General features: G+C 38.7%; 1 protein-coding gene across 5 annotated transcripts in view; it reads left to right on the top strand.

The window, feature by feature from the left end:
- The window catches only part of LOC133634039 (septin-9-like), a 220118-nt gene that overhangs the window by 161954 nt on the left and 33440 nt on the right, over window positions 1–24724 (top strand). For 4 of the 5 annotated variants that reach the window (XM_062026984.1, XM_062026985.1, XM_062026983.1 and 1 more), the window contains one exon: window positions 18853–19038. In XM_062026984.1, the coding sequence (XP_061882968.1) occupies window positions 18853–19038 (186 nt within the window). Of the gene's footprint in view, window positions 1–2890; window positions 3029–18852; window positions 19039–24724 lie in introns of those variants that run through there. The other variant, XM_062026986.1, reaches the window with a different exon arrangement.

The following is a 24724-nucleotide window of genomic DNA, read 5'->3' as shown; positions in this document are numbered from 1 at the left end:
TAATAAAATTACGACCAACGCTATACAATATCTTAAGGAGGAAATTGGGGTTGGCTCAAATATACACAACATATACCATAACAATAAATAAAATGGCTAAATAAAGTTTTGACAAACAAAGTTGCACATCAGTATTGAACATGCAGGGAGAGGTAGAGTTGCACATTAACTGACAATCAAATTAGGACCTTCTTAAACAAAAGTACAAAGTAACAATATAAACAGTACTAAATGGCAGCATGTCTTTGGCGATGTATTTAACCACACTTTCTGTATGCGCACACTATTTTGCACCGTTTTTGTTTACAGAGACCTGGCTTCTTCACCAAAAGCGAAGTGAGTGTGGACTGTTGAGTGGTTGTTTTCCAAATGGGTGTTGTAGTCGCGCACATTCGGCAAACTGGCCGAATGTGAGTGTTGATCGGCTCATCTTGTTCCAAAGGTTTAAACTGAAATATTCCCAAATTGGTGCGGTGGTATTTGGTTTTGTGATAATTCTGTCCATGTTAGCTGCTGCATGCTAGCTAGTTGCACTGTGTGATGCTAGCGGGCCCGTGTCGCTGCACAAAGAGTCAAAGACACTTAATGAGGACAGGACAATTCACCCCCTTCTTTTCATTCCGCTATGGTACAAACGTGCATGGCCGTTAAAAGCGATGAAAAGCGTGGATGCTCTTGAATGTATGCACATGGCGCTTTTTGGACCCTGGAAAACTTACCGACTTAAATTGTAATTTATAGTTGGTTAATTGGCTTATCGAATATTGGCCCAGGCCTAAAAACTTAATCAAAGCTCTACAATATATATATATATATATATATATATATATATATATATATATATATATATATATATATATATATATATATATATATATATATATATATCACAGTCATCTTTACTTGCTATTAATAATATATTTGGCTAAAATGTTTACAGAAATCGATGTACAAGCCAAACACTGCTTAATGTTTTTTAGCAGGCCAATTCCTGGCTCGCCAAGGATGATGTAAGACAACGGGACACAACCATTTCTAATACTCGGGTAGGGGAACTACAGTATGCCGTATTTTCCGGTCCAAAGGGCGCACCGGATTATAAAGCGCACTGCCGATGAATGGTCTTTTTTTAATCTTTTTTCATATATTAGACGCACCGGATTATAGGGCACATTAAAGGAGTCATATTATTATTATCCATCCATCCATTTTCTACCGCTTGTCACTTTTTTTTCTAAATTCAAAACACTTCCTTGTGGTCTACATAACATGTAATGGTTATTCTTTGGTCAAAATGTTGCATAGATTATGTTTTACAGATCATCTTCAAGCCGCTTTCTGACAGTCGCTTCCGGATGTGCCGTTTTGTGGGCGGTCTTATTTACGTGGCTCACCTTGGGCAGCGTCTTCTCCCCGTCATCTTTGTTGTAGATGTGTTGCGTGCAAGGACGGGAGTGGAAGAAGTGTCAAAAGATGGAGCTCACTGTTTTAATGACATTCACACTTTACTTCAATCAATAACGGAGCAGCATCTCCTCATCCGGAAACAACAACACAGGAAATGTGTCCCGTGAAAAACCGTCCGACCGGAACTCTAATAACTAAAGTTCCTTGGGTCAATAATGTGAACTCACTACACCGGTATGTTTTAGCGCTTTCATGGCGAGTTTACTGACAGATATAAGTAAGAAATTTACACTACTTTATATTAGAAATGGCAACAGCGGAGGATGAATGTCCCATAACAAGAAGATAGAGAAAAAGAAGCTTATCGACTATAGCGTCGGTGCGGACGCGTGCAATTTTCAGGACTTCTACAGATCCCAAATACATATCAGCAGGTACCAGAGGGTAAGAAATGTTGCTTTTGCATAATATTACGAAACAAAACACCAGATAATAGGTCTTACCTTATACACACACCATAATAATACTCGTATGTTTAATGCACCGACAATCCATCAAGCGGTGCGGCCTCATAGTTTACCAAAGTCCTACTAAAACATTTTGATAGATTTTTGAGCGCCGTGTGTAATGTTCTATATTTACAATGGAACATTTAAAATGTTGGTGTTGTTTACTTGAGACATATTGCCATCATAGTGCAGCCTACACTTATCGCTTTTATGTTTGACTGCCATCTACTGGTCACACTTATCATTTCACCATGTACCAAATAAAATCGCTTTGAGGTGGGTAAGCTCAACCAAACGTATTCCTTACATTAAGCGCACCGGGTTATAAGGCGCACAGTGCCGAGTTTTGAGGGAAAAAAAGTGTGCCTTATAGTCCGGAAAATACGGTACAGTCCTCACCCAAAAAATGTAAAAGCAAAGAAAAAGATTGTAAATATTGGACATTTTCAACTTAAATGTGTTACAGATAAAACAAAAATGGCTGACAACCTTGTTTAGCATTGCAGGTACATCATAGTTGAGTTTGTGGAAAATAAATCCACAAAAACAATACATTTTTTCTTGGCACTCATTTTCACACCTATTTCTATGCAGAACAGTTTATGATCAATCGTGATTATGATCATTCATATACATCCTCCCCTCCAACCAGTCGTCGATGACAGTACCAATTTAAAACAGTTCTTGGGGGGTTCAAATATTAACCATCATTCTTTGCTGCCTGACGGCTGCTATCATACTTTACCAGTGCGTGGGCCGAACATTAAAAGTAAAATATTTGCGCATTATGCATGATCATCATTTCTAAGCGATAGCAGAAGATATGGATGTACTATTTGCCAGAACCTGACCTAAGCCTCATCCAGTTTGGAGATGATAGGTCTTTGACATCCTCTCATGCAATAAAGACCCTTTGGGGGAAAAAACATTATAAAAGAAAAACCTTGAACTCATCACATAAAGCTTTCCTTTCTGCGAATCATCTTTAATGTCACAAGGTGAAGACAAAAATCATCTGATTATGATATTTTTATTGTGTTTTGTAGTGCGGACATCTGGTTTGAGTTGACGGGTTTTATTCATGGAGTCAAATGAAGGAATGCGGTCGGCAGGTCAGACATTTTAATGTGTTTTCTCACTGAAGGGGTCATGTGTTGATGGGCCTGGTTTATCACAGAGACTTAACTTTAGAGTCAAAAACTGAACATTGAGCATTATTTTTACATTTTATTGATAACTCTTGTTGGGCAAAGACATGACGAGAGAATAAGGAGGAAAGGCCGGGGAGAACCAAGCAGCTCCACCTTAGTGAAACTATTTTTCTTACCACACACAACTTGCTCTTGGAAAAAAAAAAACACAACAGACTGAGTCACCAATGGTAGACTTCTTTATTTTTTTCTCCAGAATTACACACGAGGAAAAACGGGCAACACAGTGTTTGGCAGCATACAAAGACAAGAGTTTTGACAACATTTGTATTTTGAAACCGACCATTTATTCTCTCTGATGTATTCCTGTTATTTGACCTTTACTAGGGATACTTTTCAGACCGAATACCGTCAGTACTGCCGAGTGCAGATTCACAAAAACTAACGCTACCATATTTTGATACCTTTGTTGCAGACTCTGCATCGACTCAAGCACTTGACAGGCCAACAGGCCTATTTGGTAACATGCATGTTGCAATTGTCCATGCTAGACAGATAAATAGATGGTCAGATAGACGTGTATTGTCATTGAAACAATTAGCATTAAACAAGGAGACTAGAAAAGTGTCGACCACACATTCAAAAATCGAATCTGAAATACCTCAAATCAAGACACAACATAGCAAAAATGATACAAAAACAAAAACCAATGCATGCCTACAAGCACTCAAAGTAATGCTCCACTTTTCAAAACGCACTAGCTTGATGCTAATTGATATTGGATAAGCCATATACAGTACGTGCTACTGATTAGTAGTGTTTTTGTGATTTTTCACGACAATTTTAACATGACTACAAAACTACAACTACGATGTACGTTACAATCAGACAATAATCTCTCGTTTATTGCTATTAATTGGTTCCGTAAATGACCGTGGTAAATGAATTTCCGCGTAGTAGGAATCATTGTAAATGTAATATTTTCATAGCTAGAGCATAAAAAAACCTGTTTACAACCTTCATAATGCATTTTTCAACATGAGATTCCTCTAGACATAAAATAACATCCGTTATTCACTTTTACACTCTTTTAGTCCAATATAATAATCTGAGGCTGAGCCAATCAGTGGCCACACAACTGAACAGCGTAATCTGATTGGTTCGGTTTCCTCTAGTGACCAATACCATTGCAGTATTGGTATGTTTAGTTCATTTAGATATGCCTGCCTTGAACCGGCCCTGTTGTATATTGAAAATTAGTTTAAGAAAAGACCCTAATATTTCTACACAAATACAATTTGTTGTTAGAATGCAAGTCATTTATCTGCCCAAAACTTGCAAACAGTTTTATTTATTCAGACTAATTTGGTATACCGGTGCGTAGAATTGCACAACCTAAAGGCCAAAAGTTCCTGTGTCTTTTTACCTTTGTACATTTTTGGTACCGTATTGGGTTTTGTACTTTGAATATTCAATCGTGTTACTTTACGGGATATTAATTTTTTTATAAATTTTTGTTTCTATGCATATCATATGGAACACTGCAATCTAGGTTTATATTGTTATTCTTCAATCAGTTAATATAAACATTTATGACGTTTAAGATGTTATCGAACCTAATAGCGTATAAAGTAACGGAATTAAAAATAACGTCAGTTACTTAGCTGAGTAACTAAATACTTTTACAATGAGGTAACTGAGTTACTAATTCAATTACTATTTGGGAGAAGTAATTTATAACTAAGTAATTACTTTTTTAAGCCAAGATGTGGCAAGGGACTTGGGTTGTCCCCACACCAATATTTTGGTACCGGTACCAAAATGTATTTGGATACTTTTCTAAATAAAGGGTACCACAAACAATTTAATTATTGGCATTATTTTAACATTATTTTAAGGGACGGCGTGGCGAAGTTGGTAGAGTGGCCGTGCCAGCAATCGGAAGGTTGCTGGTTACTGGGGTTCAATCCCCACCTTCTACCATCCTAGTCACGTCCGTTGTGTCCTTGGGCAAGACACTTCACCCTTGCTCCTGATGGCTGCTGGTTAGCGCCTTGCAAGGCAGCTCCCGCCATCAGTGTGTGAATGTGTGTGTGAATGGGTGAATGTGGAAATACTGTCAAAGCGCTTTGAGTACCTTGAAGGTAGAAAAGCGCTATACAAGTATAACCCATTTATCATTTATCATTTATAACAAAAAAATCTTAAGGCACATTAAACATATGTTTCTTATTGCAATCGAAGAACAATTTTGGCATTAAATAAAATAGTGAACATACTAAACAACTTGTCTTTTATTAGTAAGTAAGCAAACAAAGGCTCCTAATTTTGTCTGCTGACATATGCAGTAACATATTGTGTCATTTATCATTCTATTATTTTGTCAAAATGATGAGGGAAAAGCGGTAGAAAATCGTTCATTTAATGTTAATATCTGGTTATTTTTTTTATGTTAAAACATGTTCCATCTACACTTCAGTTGAAATGTAACTATTTTTCTTGTTTGATACTATAACATTAGTTTTGGATGATACCAAAAATGTGGGTATCGATCCAATACCAAGTAGTTACAGGGTAATACAATGGTCTCTTGGTTCTCTTGTGTCCAGAGACATATTTTCTGAGTTTATAAACATGATTTAAATTTAAAAGAAAGGAAAACAGATTTTGTGACGAGAACAAATATTGATGTAATCATAGTAGTATCGACTAGATACGCTCTTGTACTTGGTATCATTACAGTGGTTGTCAGGTGTAGATCCACCCATGGCATTTGTTTACATTGAGGAGCACTCACTTGCTGTTAGCGGTGAGCTATTGTATCCTCCTACGGTGTGTAGTGAAGCATGTTTAGCTATTCCTCGTCCTGCAGGGATGATACTTGTGAGAAACTTACTTTATTTGTCTCCTTGGAGGTGAGGATTAGTGATTTAGAAGTAGCTAAAACACTACTGACTGTGAATGTATGTTAGCCGCTAGCTAGCTAGCCATGTTTAAAAGCACCTCTTGCAGAGCAGCATTTTAGTGTTATAACTTCACCTTTATCTTTAGTTTATAGGCCAAAATGCATCCATTCTTCCTTTCTGTCTACACACCGTGTCTGCTTGTAAGTACTCCGTGATTGTGTGCTGTCGAACATGCTCCTCTGCTAAAGGGTTGTGCGCCGTCCTCCCCGTAAACCGCTTTCTGATTTTTGTGGAAGGTCTCATTTATGTGCCTCCACCTTCGACTGCGTTTTCTCCCTAAAAACTATACGCTACTTTGTATTAGAAATGACAACAGCGTAAGATGCATGTGCATGTACGAGCCAGTCTGCCTCACAACAAGAATATAGAGAAAAAGAAGGAACTTATTGGCTCCAACGTCAGGCTACAATGGCAGACTCGCGCAAAGCTCTTCAGGGGGAATATGTACCATAAATGGAGATAACTGCTTTTTGGAATGGGGCAAATTCCAATCGCCTTGTTTGGAGGAAGTATAAAGGAAAGCAAGATTATTTTATAAATATCTCTGCCCTGCCTCCATGGTTTGATTTCAAATTTGCGGGACTTATCCAGATCCCAAATACACAAAAACAGGTAAGAAAGGTTATTTTTGCATACTTAATAATGTTGGACTTAATGTACATTGAGATGAAGTCTTAGAAGATTTACTGAAGTCTCATGTGGACAGCTCTAGGGATGTCCGATTATATCGGACTGCCGATATTATCGGCCGATAAATGCTTTAAAATGTAATATCGAAAATTATCGGTATCGGTTTCAGAATTATCAGTCTCGGTTTCAAAAAGTAAAAATGTATGACTTTTAAAAACGCCGCTGTGTACACGGACGTAGGAAGAAGTACAGAGCGCCAATAAACCTTGAAGGCACTGCCTTTGCGTGCCGGCCCAGTCACATAATATCTACGGCTTTTCACACACACAGAAGTGAATGCAATGCATACTTGGTCAACAGCCATACAGGTCACACCGAGGGTTGGCGCATAAACAACTTTAACACTGTTACAAATATGCGCCACACTGTGAACCCACACCAAACAAGAATGACAAACACATTTCGGGAGAACATCCGCACCGTAACACAACATAAACACAACAGAACAAATTCCCAGAACTCGGGACGCTACAATATACACCCCCCAAATTCCAAGCTGCTGTTTTGAGGCATGTTAAAAAAAAATAATGCACTTTGTAACTTCAATAATAAATATGGCAGTGCCATGTTGGCACTTTTTTTCCATAGCTTGAGTTGAAGTTGTTCTCTTATTTTGGAAAACCTTGTTACATTGTTTAATGCATCCAGCGGGGCATCACAACAAAATTAGGCATAATAATGTGTTAATTCCACAACTGTATATATCGGTATCGGTTGATATCCGTATCGGCAATTAAGAGTTGGACAATATCGTAATATCGTATATTGGCAAAAAAGCCATCATCGGACATCTCTAGTCAGCTCTGGTTGGTTTTTTAAAATTGTCTTTGCATTTTCAGTTCTAATTCCGACTTTAAACGGTGAAGTGTAGCCTTTTACTCCAAAAAAGACTCCCAAAGTGTGTAAGGTTGCTATGCTCATATGCATCATTTGCATGTTGCACAGAGTCGTGCTATGAGTCATGCTGTATGTCTCTGCTCCTTTGTCGCTAGTTTACTCATTCAGACACGTTGCGTCCATGGCAAAGGTCATTAACGCCGTCTTTGTAGCACATTAGAACGCTCTAATTAGGATGTGACTCAAGGGAGGCCCAGCAGCCTTGTCACTTGCCTCCATGCACAAATACATAATCACGTCTTCGGCGGTGGAGGGTGATACAAACGGCCAGCTCATTGCCGCCCCCCCCCGAGAGGGAAGATGGTCCTAACAAACAAATGTCGTTAGGAGCACCAACTCAGCAGGGTGTCCATTTCATTTTGAATTTGAATGTTGTTGTTGTGCGCTTGTCTCTGCCAGAGTGTCGCTCTATTCTTAGAAGTCATGTATGACTACAGATGGTCTGGCCAGCATGGTCACAATGCCCAGGAGGCCTCTTGGCCGCAGACCTGAAGCGTGTCAGTAGAGCTTATTTGCATTCCGTCTCGCCCTCTGACGACACCGGGGCCCATGTGATCAGTTCAGTCAAGGGGTCAGCTAAATGACGACGCAGCTTTGGACAAGACATCGCAACCGCTAAAGATAAATGGATGTCATCCTGCTATGTCCAACCGTCTCCATTCCCAAGCGGGGTTCCTTGAGGACAGAGATAAATCTGCCTCAGCCCACCGTCATCTACTCTCCAACGCGCTCATGTTACAGGATGGATTCATTGGAATTCTTGACTGTCAGGATTGCCTTTTCCTCATGACTTAAAAGTCCCAGCATACAAGCAGAAACCTTAGTTAGTTTTCCATTTAGTGAACTGAATTACATTTATATAGCGCCTTTTCTCTAGCAACATTGTGAAACCCATTATTTACATTTTGTTACGTACGGCGGGGGAATGAGATGACACAACGGCAGGAACCAGTTCAATAGGTTTATTGACACTGATGAATAGGTGGGATGTGTATGCTACTCTAAGTGCAAGGTGCAAGACGATGTGTAGAATTAACAATGTAAATGTTACCAGAGTTTGTTGTATGTGCGTGTTGGATGAATCTTTCGTCAGACCATACGGGCAAGGCGAGAAGGCAGTCCGTGGGCAGGCAAGTGGCCGGGGGCTGGAGAGAAGCAATGAGGTCCTTGTCCAAGCAGGGGTCAAGAATCGAGGGAGAGGCAGTCCGGAATCCAGAGGGAAGTCGAGGCACACTGCTCGATCACGGGAAACAGGGGAAGCACTACGGCAGGGGTGTCCAAACTTTTTCCACTGAACACTGAAAAATCAAAGCAAGCGGGGGCCATTTTGATATTTTTTTATTTTAAAAACCAATACAATATATGTATAAAAAAATAAACATTTAGGCCTCCACTCAGGCTTGACCCTGGAAACCCCAAAGGGTTTTGGTCCAAAAAATATTAAAAATGTGTCATTATTCAGTATTATTATTTTTATTATTATTCAAGTTTTATATCTTTAGATCAACATTAGGTCTATCTGTCAATATAACGTTTTTAAAGATTTAAGTCGTATGCTCTTTTTGTCAAAGAAAACCTGTTTTTTTATGGAAAAAACACAAAATATGCAATATTTTCACCCAATAAAATTTTTAAATGGAATATTTCAGATTATATAATAATTGGAGCCTTAAAAAGGTCAATAACTCATACCACCATTGATTTTAATTCATTATTATTTTTTGAGCGATGACACTTAAAAACAAATCACACAAAAAATATTGGGGAACCAAAAGGGTCCTAATCATTAAAGTGTTAAAAAATAAATTATAATTTTTTTTTACGGTTTACTTTTAACACAATAATCTCGAGATCAACTTCAGATCTATCCGTCAATTATAAATTGTATTGTTGTTTGTTTTTTGTGTGTTCGTTTTAGGCCCTTCTTTGAAAAAAAAAAAAAGCTAAATTTTTCATATGGCAAACACAAAATATGCAACATTTTCCCAAAAAAATATCTCAAAGTGCAATATTTAATGTGACGTAATTGGAGCCTTGGATAGGTCAATAATTAATAAGAACATTGATTTTGATTCATTATTATTTTTTAAAGAAAGAAACAGCCTGCATGGCAGCTTTGTGTTATTAGAGTAAACATTGCATCATTTTCTTGTTACATTTCACCTGTTTGGTCTTTCATACCACTTTTTAGGTTTGTAATTTTTTTAATCTTATTTTAAAATGGGCCGTGGGGCCGCTAAAAAATGACCTGCGGGCCGCAAATGGCCCCCGGGCCGCACTTTGGACATCCCTGCACTACGGGGAACACAAAGGACATAAGACACGAGAACAGGTAAGGCACAGAGAGAGAGAGCAGGTATGAGTGAGGGAAGCCAGAGACGGGATGCTTACTGCGAGAGTGAACTACGTTCCGGCACTGGATCTTCGGGTCCGCTGGTCTTTATGCTGCCTGCCCTCGTCAGACCCAGGTGCGGAGATTTAAGATTGCCTGCAGCCTTGCAAGCGTGTGACCGCGATGCGTGTCCCGGCGCGCTTCTAGCGGAAGTGCCGTATCTTGCACAACAGCAGTGACTGGGATGGCGGGAGGTGGATTCGAACCAGGAACCCCTCAAAGTTATGGCCAGCTGCTCTACCATCTGAGCCACGCCGCCCAGATTGAAAAAAATCTTGACCGTGTTCAGGTGACGATTGTGGTTTGGAGCCTGAAAAGATTTAAGTTTGACACCACGTGTTCAGTGTCGGCATGCAAACCACTATTCAAAAAAACTGTTTACAAAGTAAATGCTTTAATTACGGTCTCTGTTCAATTTGCCCCTGGGTCTATTCTCACAAGGTGTGTAGCCCTAACCTCTTAAGGCCCAAGCTGTTTGTTTACATGCTTTTTTTTATTTCTCTTTGTATTTGGGTTTATTGGACCTTAAATAGAATAACTAAAAATCATCTTTTGATATGATGTAATTAGCATGTCACTACACCTGAAGTACACGTTGTGTACTTCAGGTGTAGTGACATGCTAATTTTTATTTTACACTTTTTTTTTCATAATTCCATTGTATGTTATACTCTTCTGACACCACCAGATAGCAGTATAAGTGTCCATATGTCAGCAAAAGACCCCAATTCAGTACTATACACAATTTTGGAAATATTGGAAATAAGAGCTAAAAGGTGCTGTCCACGCATGTGGCCACTAAGGCTTTTAGAGGTTACAAAAGCAGATCTGTATTTTGTGCAGGATTATGAAACATTAGCTGTAGGCTACCTCCTCCCACGCTTTGAATTGTTCGTATCATTACTCTAATTTTGTGTGCAACGCATACTTGCCAACCTTGAGACCTCTGATTCCGGGAGGTGGGGGTGGGGTGGGGCGGGGCGGGGTTGTGGTTAAGAAGGGAGGAGTATATTTACAGCTAGAATTAACCAACTCGAGTATTTCATATATATATCACATATATATATATATATATATATATATATATATATATATATATATATATATATATATATATATATATATATATATATATATATATATATATATATATATATATATATATATTTTTATTTTTTTATTTTTATTTAAAAAAAAATTTTTTTATACATATAAATAAAAGAAATACTTGAATTTCAGTGTCCGGAGGCTATCCAGTAGATGGCAGTGTTGTCCTGTTTAAGAGTGTGATAACATTGCTGTTTACGGCATACGAACTGCTTTACGGTAGGCAAGGCAAGGCAAGGCAACTTTATTTGTATAGCGCTTTTCATACACAAGGCAGACTCAAAGTGCTTCACAGACAACAAAGTGAAATGAAAGAAAATAAAAGCAAAATTAAAATGCAGACAATAAAAATAAAAACAGTGCAGACGTTAAAAGTTAAAAGATTAAAAGATTTAGCTGAAAGCGAAGGTGAACATAAAAGTCTTCAGTCTAGTTTTAAAAGTAGTGAGAGTTGGGGAGAGTCTGACATCTTCAGGAAGTTTATTCCAGCTATGTGTTGCATAGTGACTGAATGATGCTCTCCCTTGATTTGAGTTTACTCTTGGAACCGCTAACAGATTGGTCTCAGAAGATCTTAGTGATCTAGAGGGCGTATATAGTGGGAGCATATCAGTGATATACTTGGGCCCTAGACCATGTAGTGATTTATATGTGAGCAGGAGGATTTTGAAATCTATTCTCTGATGTACAGGGAGCCAATGTAAGGATTTAAGAATTGGTGTAATGTGCTCACATTTTTTGGTCTTTGTTAGAACTCTAGCAGCAGCGTTCTGAACAAGCTGTAGCTGCCTGACAGTTTTTTTGGGAAGACCTGCAAGGAGACCATTACAATAGTCTAGCCTACTGGTAATAAAGGCATGTACAAGTTTTTCTAAGTCTTGAGCTGACATGAGCCCTCTAAGTCTTTTTACATTTTTGAGGTGATAGTAGGCCGATTTTGTTACTGATTTGATGTGACTGTCGAAATGTAAATCAGAATCTAAAATAACCCCAAGATTTCTGGCTTTATTTGAGGTTTTCAGGGACAGTGATTTAAGGTGTTGGATGACTTTAAACCTTTCTTTTTTAGCACCAAAAACAATTATCTCAGTTTTATCTTCATTTAGTTGTAGGACGAAAGGTAGACGAAAACGTGACTGCTGTTGTGTGTTGTTACCGCACTGGGAGGACTTTAATAAAACTGCCTAACAATAAACCCACATAAGAAACCAAGAACTCGCCCTCGATCATTCTACAGTTATAACGTGATTGGGCAGGCACGCTGTTTATATCGTGGGAAAGCGGACGTGAAACCAGACTGTCGCCGCTGTCCCCACTCAGGTCCGCATTGAGCTGGAGGGGGCGTGGCCTCCAGGTCCGGCTGAATTCCGGGAGTTTATCGGGAGAAAATTTCATATATATATCACATATATATATATATATATATATATATATATATATATATATATATATATATATATATATATATATATATATATATATATGAAATACTTGACTTTCAGTGAATTCTAGCTATATATATATATATATATATATATATATATATATATACATATATATATATATATATATATATATATATATATATATATATATATATATATATATATATATATATATATATATATATATATATATATATATATATATATATATATATATTTTTTTTTTTTTTTTTAAATTTTTTTATTTTTATTTTTAAAACATTTTTTTTATACATATAAATAAAAGAAATACTTGAATTTCAGTGTCCGGAGGCTATCCAGTAGATGGCAGTGTTGTCCTGTTTAAGAGTGTGATAACATTGCTGTTTACGGCATACGAACTGCTTTACGGTAGACGAAAACGTGACTGCTGTTGTGTGTTGTTACCGCACTGGGAGGACTTTAATAAAACTGCCTAACAATAAACCCACATAAGAAACCAAGAACTCGCCCTCGATCATTCTACAGTTATAACGTGATTGGGCAGGCACGCTGTTTATATCGTGGGAAAGCGGACGTGAAACCAGACTGTCGCCGCTGTCCCCACTCAGGTCCGCATTGAGCTGGAGGGGGCGTGGCCTCCAGGTCCGGCTGAATTCCGGGAGTTTATCGGGAGAAAATTTCTTCCGGGAGGTTATCGGGAGAGGCGCTGAATTCCGGGAGTCTCCCGGTAAAACCGGGAGGGTTGGCAAGTATGGTGCAACGTATCTCTTGTCTATGAATATTCTCATTCATCCAGGTCATTGTATTCTCAAGGCATTGAATCCATCCAAGCTGGACAATTTGGATCGTCTTAGATGTACACTTATTGAATTTAATTGAATTGAATAGCGTTAATTGATTAGGACAATGCATATTGATCAATATATGAGCAACGCATCACAGTAAATATGCCAGAATTAGCTACAATAGCTCAATTTAATCTGTTGTCATAAGGCAGGCACCATAAAAACACACATTTACAGACAATATCACACACATTTGCAGACAATATCATACGTACATTAAACTATGACTGACAATAAATATCAGTAGTATTAATGCTGACTGAGCAGTTTGTGCCTTACCTCTGTTGCTGCTGCTTTGTGCAATGCACTTGTTAAATAGGGACCATGAACATCATTTGATAACGGCGTCTGTGTTTCTAAAATATTGTTTAATCGTAACCTTAATGAGCAGGGTTGCACAACACTTCAACGACTTCAACAGGGGTACAGCATGGGGGGGTCGTGAACATTTTGGGCGATTACTTTTTAAAAAAATGTATATACCACCTGCGATTTTTCCACAAATTTAAATGTCTGTTAAAAACACATTAACATTGGTTTATAAATAGCAGTTACATGACCACCATACTTACTGTACCTTGCAGGTTTGAAATTCAAACATTAACGATTATACTGTATTCATTTAATAATCTTAACCTTTAAGATAGCTAGCTTTTAGCACTCAAGTGGCAGGCTATCGATTAGCGGCGCTATACTCTACTATACTCCGCCGCTCCCAGTCTGTGGAACGCTCTCTCTGACCACCTGAGGGCACCACAGACTGTGGATGCTTTTAAAAAAATGCTTAAAACCCCTTTTTTTTAAGATATATGCATACTAGTTTTAGCTATTTGGCTGTTCTAGTTTTTATTTTTATTTATTTTTTATTATCTTTTTATTTTTTATTTTTATTTTTTTAATACACTGTAGAACTTTGAGGTTGTTTACTCAATGTAAAGTGCTTTTTACAAATAAAATCTATTATTATTCTTTGAATGTCTTATTATTGCACAATAACCTTTCGGATCAGTTTAATTTAAAAAACAATTTCAAACAAGATATATAAGTACGGGGTGGGGTTGTCCCGATACCAATAATTTGGTACCGGCCTTGAAATTGCAACTTTATGCGAAGTCTACTTTATAATACTAGCAAATGAGAAATCAATATATAACAACTGAACAGCACAGTTATTATTATCAGCTCACTGTTAAATGTTAGAATACATCCATCCGACCATCCATTTTCTACCGCTTGTCCCTTTCGGGTTTGCGGGGGGTCGCTTGAGCCTATCTCAGCTGCATTCGGGCGGAAGGCGTGGTACCATATAACAAATACGCATAAAAACACACAAAAGTACTGTTGAGTACCGGTATCGATTCCTAGGTACAGGGAATCAATACCATATTGATTCAAATGTGAAATGTACACATTCCGAATTATGGTGCAAAACGACTGTTGCGATACACAGTGAGACTTGTGCCAACACAACAGCAGTCTTTATGAAAGAATCCGGGAGGAATCACCCTTATTAGCTTTCCATTTAACTGTATCAATAGTCAAGGGAGCCCCTGAAACCAAAAGTGCCTATGTTGTCTTATTTGTTAAAGGAAAAAAAAACAATCTCTTAGGAAAGGTTGAAAAGATATTTGGCATTAAGCATTTAACTTAACATAATGCATTTAGCAATCACCGTGAAACTTTGTGGACGGGTGGGTTAGTAAAATGCAACAATCTTGAGATAATTCAGGCATACCACACACTTTTTGACTAGTCTCATATTGTTATAGGCCATTGTCTAGTTTGAGTACATTCATGTGGTCAAACCGTGTGAGACAACTGAAGAATGAAAAGTCCTGAAAGATACCACGGAGGCGGCACTAGGTGCGGCGCACTCTGGGGTACGTTTTTTAACTACGGGTCTTCTGTCTTCATCGGAGGAGAGGCAAAGGGGAATTGAGTGAAGGGGAAACGAGAACAACCTTCTGCTGTCAAAGCCTGCACACGGGTGGAGCTAGACATTTTTGGGCCTCAATGAAAACACTATTTGATACTTTGCTGTAAGGTTTCTATGCAGGGTGCGTCACTTAGTGTTTCGTTTCTATCAACAATGCGACAAATTTGTGCGGCTAATGCTGTTGTCGTTACAAATTGTAGTTATCCACGACGTACAACCGCACTGCATCAGTGTTTCCAACGAACATAAAACAAAACTTTGGTAGTTATGTCATCTCTGATTTTGCCAATGTATTTTATATTGCTGAAAAACTTGTTTACTGTCCTTTTTAAATGTTCCTCCATGTGTGCCAAATCTCTAGTCCATGCCAAACAACCCTTAGTTGCATGTGGAAGAACGCCCCACTCCCTTTCCCCACTACCCAAGGCAGCCGGACCGACGCCTCACGCTGGTCACACACTGCTGTGGGATGGCATTCTCATCCGCGACCTCAACCGGGAGTCATTGCGGGACAGTCACTATGTTTGTGCTGGTCACTGTAGCACATAATATTTTTTAGAGTTGTAGCTAGGCCAGGTCGATAAATTAGAGTTTGTTGTTGCAGACAATTAAAACAAATACTTGCTCTGGTATACTTTTTGCCCCCAGGAACTTTCCCCTTACTTCTTTATAGAGATGTGCACACTCACACATAGTACAACATGGTTAATGTTATTATGCAAAATTATCTGCCAATAGAACAAGAAAATTCGGCTTGTCAAGACTTTCCAAAACAAGTAAAATTAGCTAACCTCAATGAACCCCAAAATACCTTAAAATAAGTATATTCTCACTAATAACAAGTGCACTTTTCTTGGTAGAAAAAAAAAGAGAGACCTTTTTGCTCAATATGTTGAAAAATATTCTTTAAAGTAAATGCTAGTGCCATTATCTTGACATAGTGATATGCGCTCAGCATCATGATTTTTTTTTTCATGCTTGAAGTAAGAAATTATTACTTTAAAAAAGTAGTTTTATACTTGTGAGTGTTAATGACACAGCTTTGCATCAGTTGATATTCTAGTTTCAAGCATGTTTTACTCAATATAGGTCATAAAATCTCAGCTACAAGCTGTAATATCTTACTGAGATAATTTAGGACCAAAACCCTTAAAACAAGTAAAACACTCTAACATAAAATCTGCTTAGTGAGAAGAATTATCTTATCAGACAGAAAATAAGCAAATATCACCCTTATTTGAGATATTTAATCTTTCTTAGATTTCAGTGTTTGCAGTGTGGTGCCCAAACAATGGAAAAGCCTGTGTTTATCTACAAACCCCAAAACCAGTGAAGTTGGCACGTTGTGTAAAATAAAAACAGAATACAATGATTTGCAAATCCTTTTCAACTTGCATTCAATTCGATACACTGCAAAGACAAGATACTTAACATTCAAACTGGTAAACTTTGTTATTTTTTGCAAATTGTAGCTCATTTGGAATTTGATGCCTGCAACATGTTTCAAAAAAGCTGGCACAAGTGGCAAAAAAAGACTGAGAAAGTTGAGGAATGCTCATCAAACACTTATTTGGAACACTGCATTGTTAAAGGCCTAATGAAATGCGATTTTCTTATTTAAACGGGGATAGCAGATCCATTCTAAGTGTCATACTTGATCATTTCGCGATATTGCCATATTTTTGCTGAAAGGATTTAGTAGAGAACATCGACGATAAAGTTCGCAACTTTTGGTCGCTGATAAAAAAAAAGCCTTGCCTGTACCGGAAGTAGCAGACGATATGCGTGCGACGTCACAGGTTGTGGAACTCCTCACATCTGCACATTGTTTACAATCATGGCCACCAGCAGCGAGAGCGATTCGGACCGAGAAAGCGACGATTTCCCCATTAATTTGAGCGAGGATGAAAGATTTGTGGATGACGAAAGTGAGAGTGAAGGACTAGAGGGCATGCCACAAATTAATCCCGCATAATTAACACCTCCCTCCTCCCGTCCATATAACCCGCCAATACAACTCAAACACCCGCACAACACACTCAATCCCACAGCCCAAAGTATCACTCACCTCCCCAAAGTTCATACAGCACATATATTTCCCCAAAGTCCCCAAAGTTACGTACGTGACATGCACATAGCGGCACGCACGTACGGGCAAGCGATCAAATGTTTGGAAGCCGCAGCTGCGTACTCACGGTACCGCGTCTGCGCATCCAACTCAAAGTCCTCCTGGTAAGAGTCTCTGTTGTCCCAGTTCTCCACAGGCCAATGGTAAAGCTTGACTGTCATCTTTCGGGAATGTAAACAATGAAACATCGTCTGTGTTTGTGTTGCTGCAGCCGGCCGCTAGTACACCGCTTCCCACCTACAGTTTTCTTCTTTGCTGTCTACATTGTTCATTGAACAAATTGCAAAAGATTCACCAACAAAGATGTCCAGAACACTGTGGAATTTTGCGATGAAAACAGACGACTTGATAGCTGGCCACAATGCTGTCCCAAAATGTCCTCTACAATCCGTGACGTCACGCGCAGGCGTCATCATACCGAGACGTTTTCAGCAGGATATTTCGCGGGAAATTTAAAATTGCACTTTAGTAATCTAACCCGGCCGTATTGGCATGTGTTGCAATATTAAGATTTCATCATTGTTATATAAACTATCAGACTGCCTGGTCGGTAGTAGTGGGTTTCAGTAGGCCTTTAAATCAATACCTCTTTGACATAAATCAAAACTATAGTGTCATTTTTCATACAACACTTGTATAAACGTTGCGGCTCGGTCGTGCATGTTAAGCAATAAAATGTGTGGCTGTGGTGGTATTATTGCAGTTTATTATTTATTTAATGCCAGCTGCATTAAATTCATATTGTGTGGGCAACTTCAGGTGCACGTGTGTGTTTGTGCTCATTATAGTCTGAGGCTGCAGACGCCACAGCTTGCTGTCATTGCACAGGAAGCGTGGACTCCTCCCACACGGGGAAGCTCGTGTGCCATTGCTGTGAGAACATACCAGCCCCTGGCAGGGTTGTGTTTCTTTCACTTTACTTGTCGCAACAGGTGCATACGGTAGTTCTTCTTGATACTGCTCCTCCTTAATACAGAGGTAAGCCACGGCAGCCATGTTTCACACACATTCTGCCTGTTTTGTGCTCATGGATCTCGGATGGAGCGCGCCGACTGTAGGGTTTCTTCTTTAAAGTTGCGTACCGTGATCTGCAAAAACAAAGACTGAATGTCTTTGCAGATTTCTATAGATGAGACCTCTGGACAGCTTTAGTCCCAAATGCTGGGTGTAATTTAATTAAATATGTTTGCTGGATAATTGTAGTCTAGTGATTTATGATGTGGTCTGAAGTTGAGTACGGGTAATAAACTGGTGTAAAAAGCACTGAAATGAAACTGTCGTGCTGTGGTTAGGTATTTAAATGCTAGATAATCATCTTTCAGAGTTTCTTGGTGCGAAAAAGCAGTTTCTTTATCAAGCCAAATTGTCTAATCTTCGTCTCTCTCTCTCTCTCTCAGGGTCAGAGGTCAGTCTGAGCCACAGCAACATGTCGGAACACGCCAAGCCGCACCACCCCAACCCGCACAGCAAAGGGGACAAGACCCATGCCGGCGACTTCAGCTATGTCGGCATCGATGCCATTCTGGAGCAGATGCGGAGAAAAGCCATGAAGCAGGGCTTTGAGCTCAACATCATGATTGTGGGTGAGTCTGGTGCACGGTCCGTGGCATGGTGTTGAAAGAAGAAATAGTGGTGGGAATGTGGCAAAAAGTGTAATTACAGCTATGTGACGGGCACCTGTAATGCTGTCTGACACACCTGCATGACTACTAGTTCTATACCGTATAGTTCTAGTTCAGGGGTCGGCAACCCAAAATGTTGAAAGAGCCATATTGGACCAAAAATACAAAAAACATATCTGTCTGGAGCCGCAAAAAAATAAAAGCCTTAAGTGTTATAATGAAGGCAACACATGATGTAAGTGTCTATATTAGCTATATTAGCCTACTATCAAAACGACTTTGTGTCGCAGGCTGACGCAAATCTTCATTGTCAGAAATGTTTGAAATGTAATATTTATTCTACACATTTTTACAACATTAGAAAACCTTAGTAAAACTTCTCAGAGGGTGAGATAACTCCTGGAAAGGACTGTCTTACCAAAGGTATAAATGTGTGTGTAAAAGTTAAAGAAAACGTCAGGCTGTCTTCTTCTAATGGATTTATTACAATCTTTGCAAGCTGGGTAACGTTTGCTGTGGTCTGGAACAACATGGCGCACAAACAACAATCGGAAATGCAGCCAATATTACATACAGATAATGTGTCATGAGACAAGCTGAGATAGGCTCCAGCACGCCCCGCGACCCCAAAAAGGGACAAGCGGTAGAAAATGGATGGATGGATGGACATGCAAATATAAATTAAATACACAGACGACATAAGTAAAGGAAATTAAATGGGCTCAAATATACCTACAAACGAGGCATGATGATGCAATATGTACATACAGCTAGCCTCGATAGCAAATTAGCATCAATCAGCTTGCAGTCATGCACTGACCAAATATGTCTGATTAGCACTTCACACAAGTCAATAACATCAACAAAGCTCACCTTTGTGCATTCACGCACAGTATAAAATGTTTGGTGGACAAAATGAGACAAAGAAGTAGTGGCTTGAAACACGTCTTTCTGTGGCAGCGTCGGAGAAGCTACATGTAAACAAACTACGGTGAGTTCAAGGATTGCCTAAACTAATACGACAAAAGCATGTTTAATATAAACAGTGGACTTTCTAACAATTAGGAAGGTTTGTGTCATGTTTGTCCTCCTACAGAAACCATATTAAAACAAAAAATATGTTGAATATATAAACATATTTATTTTTCTATTTTCATACGTTTTTGAAAAAGCTCCTGGGAGGCACTAGGGCGGCGCTGAAGAGCCGCATGTGGCTCTATAGCCTCGGGTTGCTGACCCCCGTTCTAGTTCTATTCTGCATATCGACCGATTATCGGCGCCAATATTTGGCATTTTGACGTATACCGGTATTAGCCTTTTTTTTTTTTTTTTTAGAACTACAGCAGAACTATGTCAAATACAATGTATACACATATAATACTTGTATTCAGTATTATAAAAAAATATATAGTGAAGTAGATAGTAATAACCAGAGCCATGTATAAAGAGAGTATGGCCAACTCGGTTCCAAGGTTGGTACCAAAAATGGCGCTCAGTAGTCACGAGAGGGGCTTTTGGCCAATCAGCCCCTCACGTGACTACAGGGCGCCATATTTGGTACCAACTTTGAAACCGAGTTGGCCATATTCTCTCTATACATGGCTCTTTTAATAACTACTGGTCAAGCGCCAGCCCTTTTGCCGTGCTTGACAAAAGTTTTTGCTGAAGCCCAGTTATTTAAAAAAAATTATCATTATTTAAGAAAAAAAAAATACTCTCATTGCCAATAATTCTCCAATATTAACACTGAATTAGTAATCTTATTCTTATTTTGATCATAATCAATAATTATATCTTACCTACTTAGTTTACTACCTTGTCAAATTACATAAAAGCATGTGTTAATCAAAAAGTTTATATTATTAATTTATCAAATAAACCCTAGGCTTAGGTCTGGCTGAATTGAAAAATAATTACTAACCAATGAAACATTTACAGACAATATGTATTATGTTGTGCTAAAATAAAAAAACAAAATTAATGATAAATGTTTTTTAACTAAACTTTCAATAAAAATAATGTGCAAATGAAAATACAGCTTCACCACTTTAGTCATAATTTTTGCGCCTAAGAAATTTATGACATTAGCGCCAGACTTCTTCTGTTTGTTTTATTTTGTCTTTACTGCCACAAGTGGTGGAAAATTGTATTACAAGTGAGTACCACCGCTGCCTATACGGACCACAGCGGAAAAACACATATTACATTCTCGTGTCCCAACGCTATGGTTAAAGGCCTACTGAAATGAAATTTGTTTATTTAAACGGGAATAGCAGATCCATTCTATGTGTCATACTTCATCATTTCGCGATAGTGCCATATTTTTGCTGAAAGGATTTAGTATAGAACAACGACGATAAAGTTCGCAACTTTTGGTCGCTGATAAAAAAAAGCCTTGCCTATACCGGAAGTAGCGCGACGTCACAGGTGGGAAGGATTCCTCACATTTCCCCATTGTTTACAATGGAGCGAGAGAGATTCGGACCGAGAAAGCGACGATTACCCCATTAATTTGAGCCAGGATGAAAGATTCGTGGATGAGGAACGTTAGAGTGAAGGACTAGAGAGGCAGTGCAGGGTGTATCGTTTTTCGCTCTGACCGTAACTTAGGTACAAGGGTTCATTGGATTCCACATTCTCTCCTTTTTCTATTGTGGATCACGGATTTGTATTTTAAACCACCTCGGATACTATATCCTCTTGAAAATGAGAGCCGAGAACGCAAAATGGACATTCACAGTGACTTTTATGTCCAAGACAATACATCGGTGAAGCACTTTAGCTACGGAGCTAACGTGATAGCATCTGGCTCAAATGCAGATAGAAACAAGATAAAAAAAAAACCCTGACTGGAAGGATAGACAGAAGATCAACAATACTATTAAACCATCAACATGTAAATACACGGTTAATAATTTCCAGCTTGGCGAAGCTTAACAATTGAAGCTAATTTAGCTACGGAGCGGCGGCAGCGGCGGGCGTTGTAGCTTTCGACGACACCCCGGCCGCCATCAGTCGGCAAGAAACATATATTTCCCCAAAGTTACGTACGTGACATGCACATAGCGACACGCACGTACGGGCAAGCGATCAAATGTTTGGAAGCCAAAGCTGTACTCACGGTAGCGCGTCTTCTATCCAGCTCAAACACAACACAACCTCCTGGTGTTGGTGTTGCTGTAGTCCCCCGCTAATACACCGATCGCACCTACAACTTTCTTATTTGCAGTCTCCATTGTCCATTAAACAAATTGCAAAAGATTCACCAACACAGATGTCCAGAATACTGTGGAATTTTTCGATGAAAACAGAGCAGTTTGTATGGTGACACATTGGGTCCGAATACTTCCGTTGCCGTCGTGACGTCACGCGCATACGTCATCATACCGAGACGTTTTCAGCCGGATATTTCCCGGGAAATTTAAAATTGCACTTTATAAGTTAACCCGGCCGTATTGGCATGTGTTGCAATGTTAAGATTTCATCATTGATGTATAAACTATCAGACTGCGTGGTCGGTAGTAGTGGGTTTCAGTAGGCCTTTAAGAAACACTGGTATACAGTACATGCCATCAACATGCCGGGGACCATCTCTTCGCTCCCACTACTTCAGCGTTATAGTAAGTTTATTTTTCATTTTTTTGCTGTTCTTACCTGCCACAGGTGGAAAGCCGGTCCGTGAAAATAACGCATACATTAAACCGGTCCCTGGTGGAAAAAAGGTTGGCGAGCCCTGGTCTACATTATGTCTCCTCTGCTTACATGAACTTGTCAAAACCTCAATTTTTTGGCCGGGAATTCCTGTTTTTGTTTTTCTTTCCTGGCGTCTTCCTACCATTTGTTTTCGCAACTGCAGTGATGGAGTCTCACGACAAGCCTCCGGCCGCATCACTCGGCGCGTAGGCTCATTAAAGGAGCGCGGCGATTTTCATTTTCTGTGATTCAATCAAATAAAAACGCGACTGAGCGGTAGAATATGGATGTATGGATGGAAGGACAGGGATGGGTGCACATAAGGACGACAGAAAAAAAAATTCTACCAAAAATCTTAAATTTTATGTAAATTGTAGGGCTGTCCAACGATTAAAATTAATCGGTAGTAATTGCAGTTTGTTCATAGTTGCAGATTAAACACAGATAAATATAAATTTTTTTCATTAAAAAGTGTAACCTAGACAGATCATTTTCAAGTTTACGGGTATATTACCATGACAAAAAAATGAATTTGCTTTGACAAAATGTTGTTGTTTTTTAACATTATGCTTTTTTAAACAGCGCAACACAAAATGGATATAAACACCCTTTTAATGACCAAAAAATTTACCTGCACTGCGTTGGTGTCTTGCCAGGTTTTGTAGGAATACAGAATTTGTATTCCTGCTGTGATTTCACTCAGAGGAGAGGAGCTACACCATGTTTAGATAGCAGTTTCACACTTTGATAACACACAATTTGGATTGTTACGACCATGGTTTCATTGACAAAGCTGTTTGGTAATGTAATCTGGGATATTTCTACCTGACTGAATGCTTCTGATATTCGGTACATTACATGTTTTACAAGTTGATAGTATTCTTATCTCTGCATAACAATGTTTTAACCCTCTCTATGTATTAATAAAATGTAATATTCAGCCTGCTAGAAATTCTGTAATTGTGGACTATCCATCAGAACAGGTTATAAAAGAATATACACTTTATTTTAAACTGCCATAAAACATTTTTTTAGGAAGAAATATCACACACTACATTACAAAACATATTTGACAAAGCATGATCGTAATATAAGACTATTTTTCCTTGTTTTGGTGGTTGGACCGAATGTAACGCGTAGTGCTATTATTGTGAAGCTGGAAGTGTGTGATTTGTATGAGAAATGTTTTGACATCTTTTGAAAACAGTCTCTGATAAAAGTGACTCGAGACTTCCTATCTACCATCTTTTATCTGCTGAGGTTTTATTCCATCTTACTAAAAGCAGTTCGAGTAACAATCTCCATTTTTTGTTATTAATGCACTCAACTCCAATGTAAACACGAACGTGAAGTTCCTCCTCTCTGCAATCAGCAAAGGCGCCAGCAGGTGTTCACTCCAATGATGTTGTCTCATGGCGATTAAAGATAAAATAGTCTTGTCTGGGAAATGACTTTCCATGGCTTTGGACCTGAGATTTCCATAATGTCTCCCTTTTTTGTGTATTTCTACTCGCTATTTTTGTGCTTGTGGCTCAACAGTAACTGAGGCCATGACGTTGGGCCATGGGTCAAAAAGGAGTCATGACGCATGCGTGTTAATCATGCAACTTATAGTTAACGCGTAATTATCGCGTTAATTTTGACAGTCCTAGTAAATTGACAAATAAGAGTCTTATTATGCGAGTAAAGAAGAGCAGGCAGCAGCTCACACATTCTCATACTTTGTTACATCAGGGAAGAAATGATGTCAGCCAGCTTGAAAAATGTCAACTATAAGCTACGTGCAGGAGCTCAGAATTGTTTTTATTTAAATGTTCACAAGATTTCAGGGTCCTTCACGAGTAAACCTTACAATTTATTAAATCCATAAACTGCTACAAAACTGTATAAAATTGAGTAGACGGCGAGTTATTGTGATATATACAGTATATGTTTTTTTTTTAACCAATTTTCC

Source organism: Entelurus aequoreus, linkage group LG18 (assembly GCF_033978785.1).
Source record: "Entelurus aequoreus isolate RoL-2023_Sb linkage group LG18, RoL_Eaeq_v1.1, whole genome shotgun sequence".
NCBI classification, from domain to species: Eukaryota; Metazoa; Chordata; class Actinopteri; order Syngnathiformes; family Syngnathidae; genus Entelurus; species Entelurus aequoreus.
Note: the sequence above shows the minus strand (reverse complement) of the source record. Positions and strands in the feature narration are given on the sequence as shown.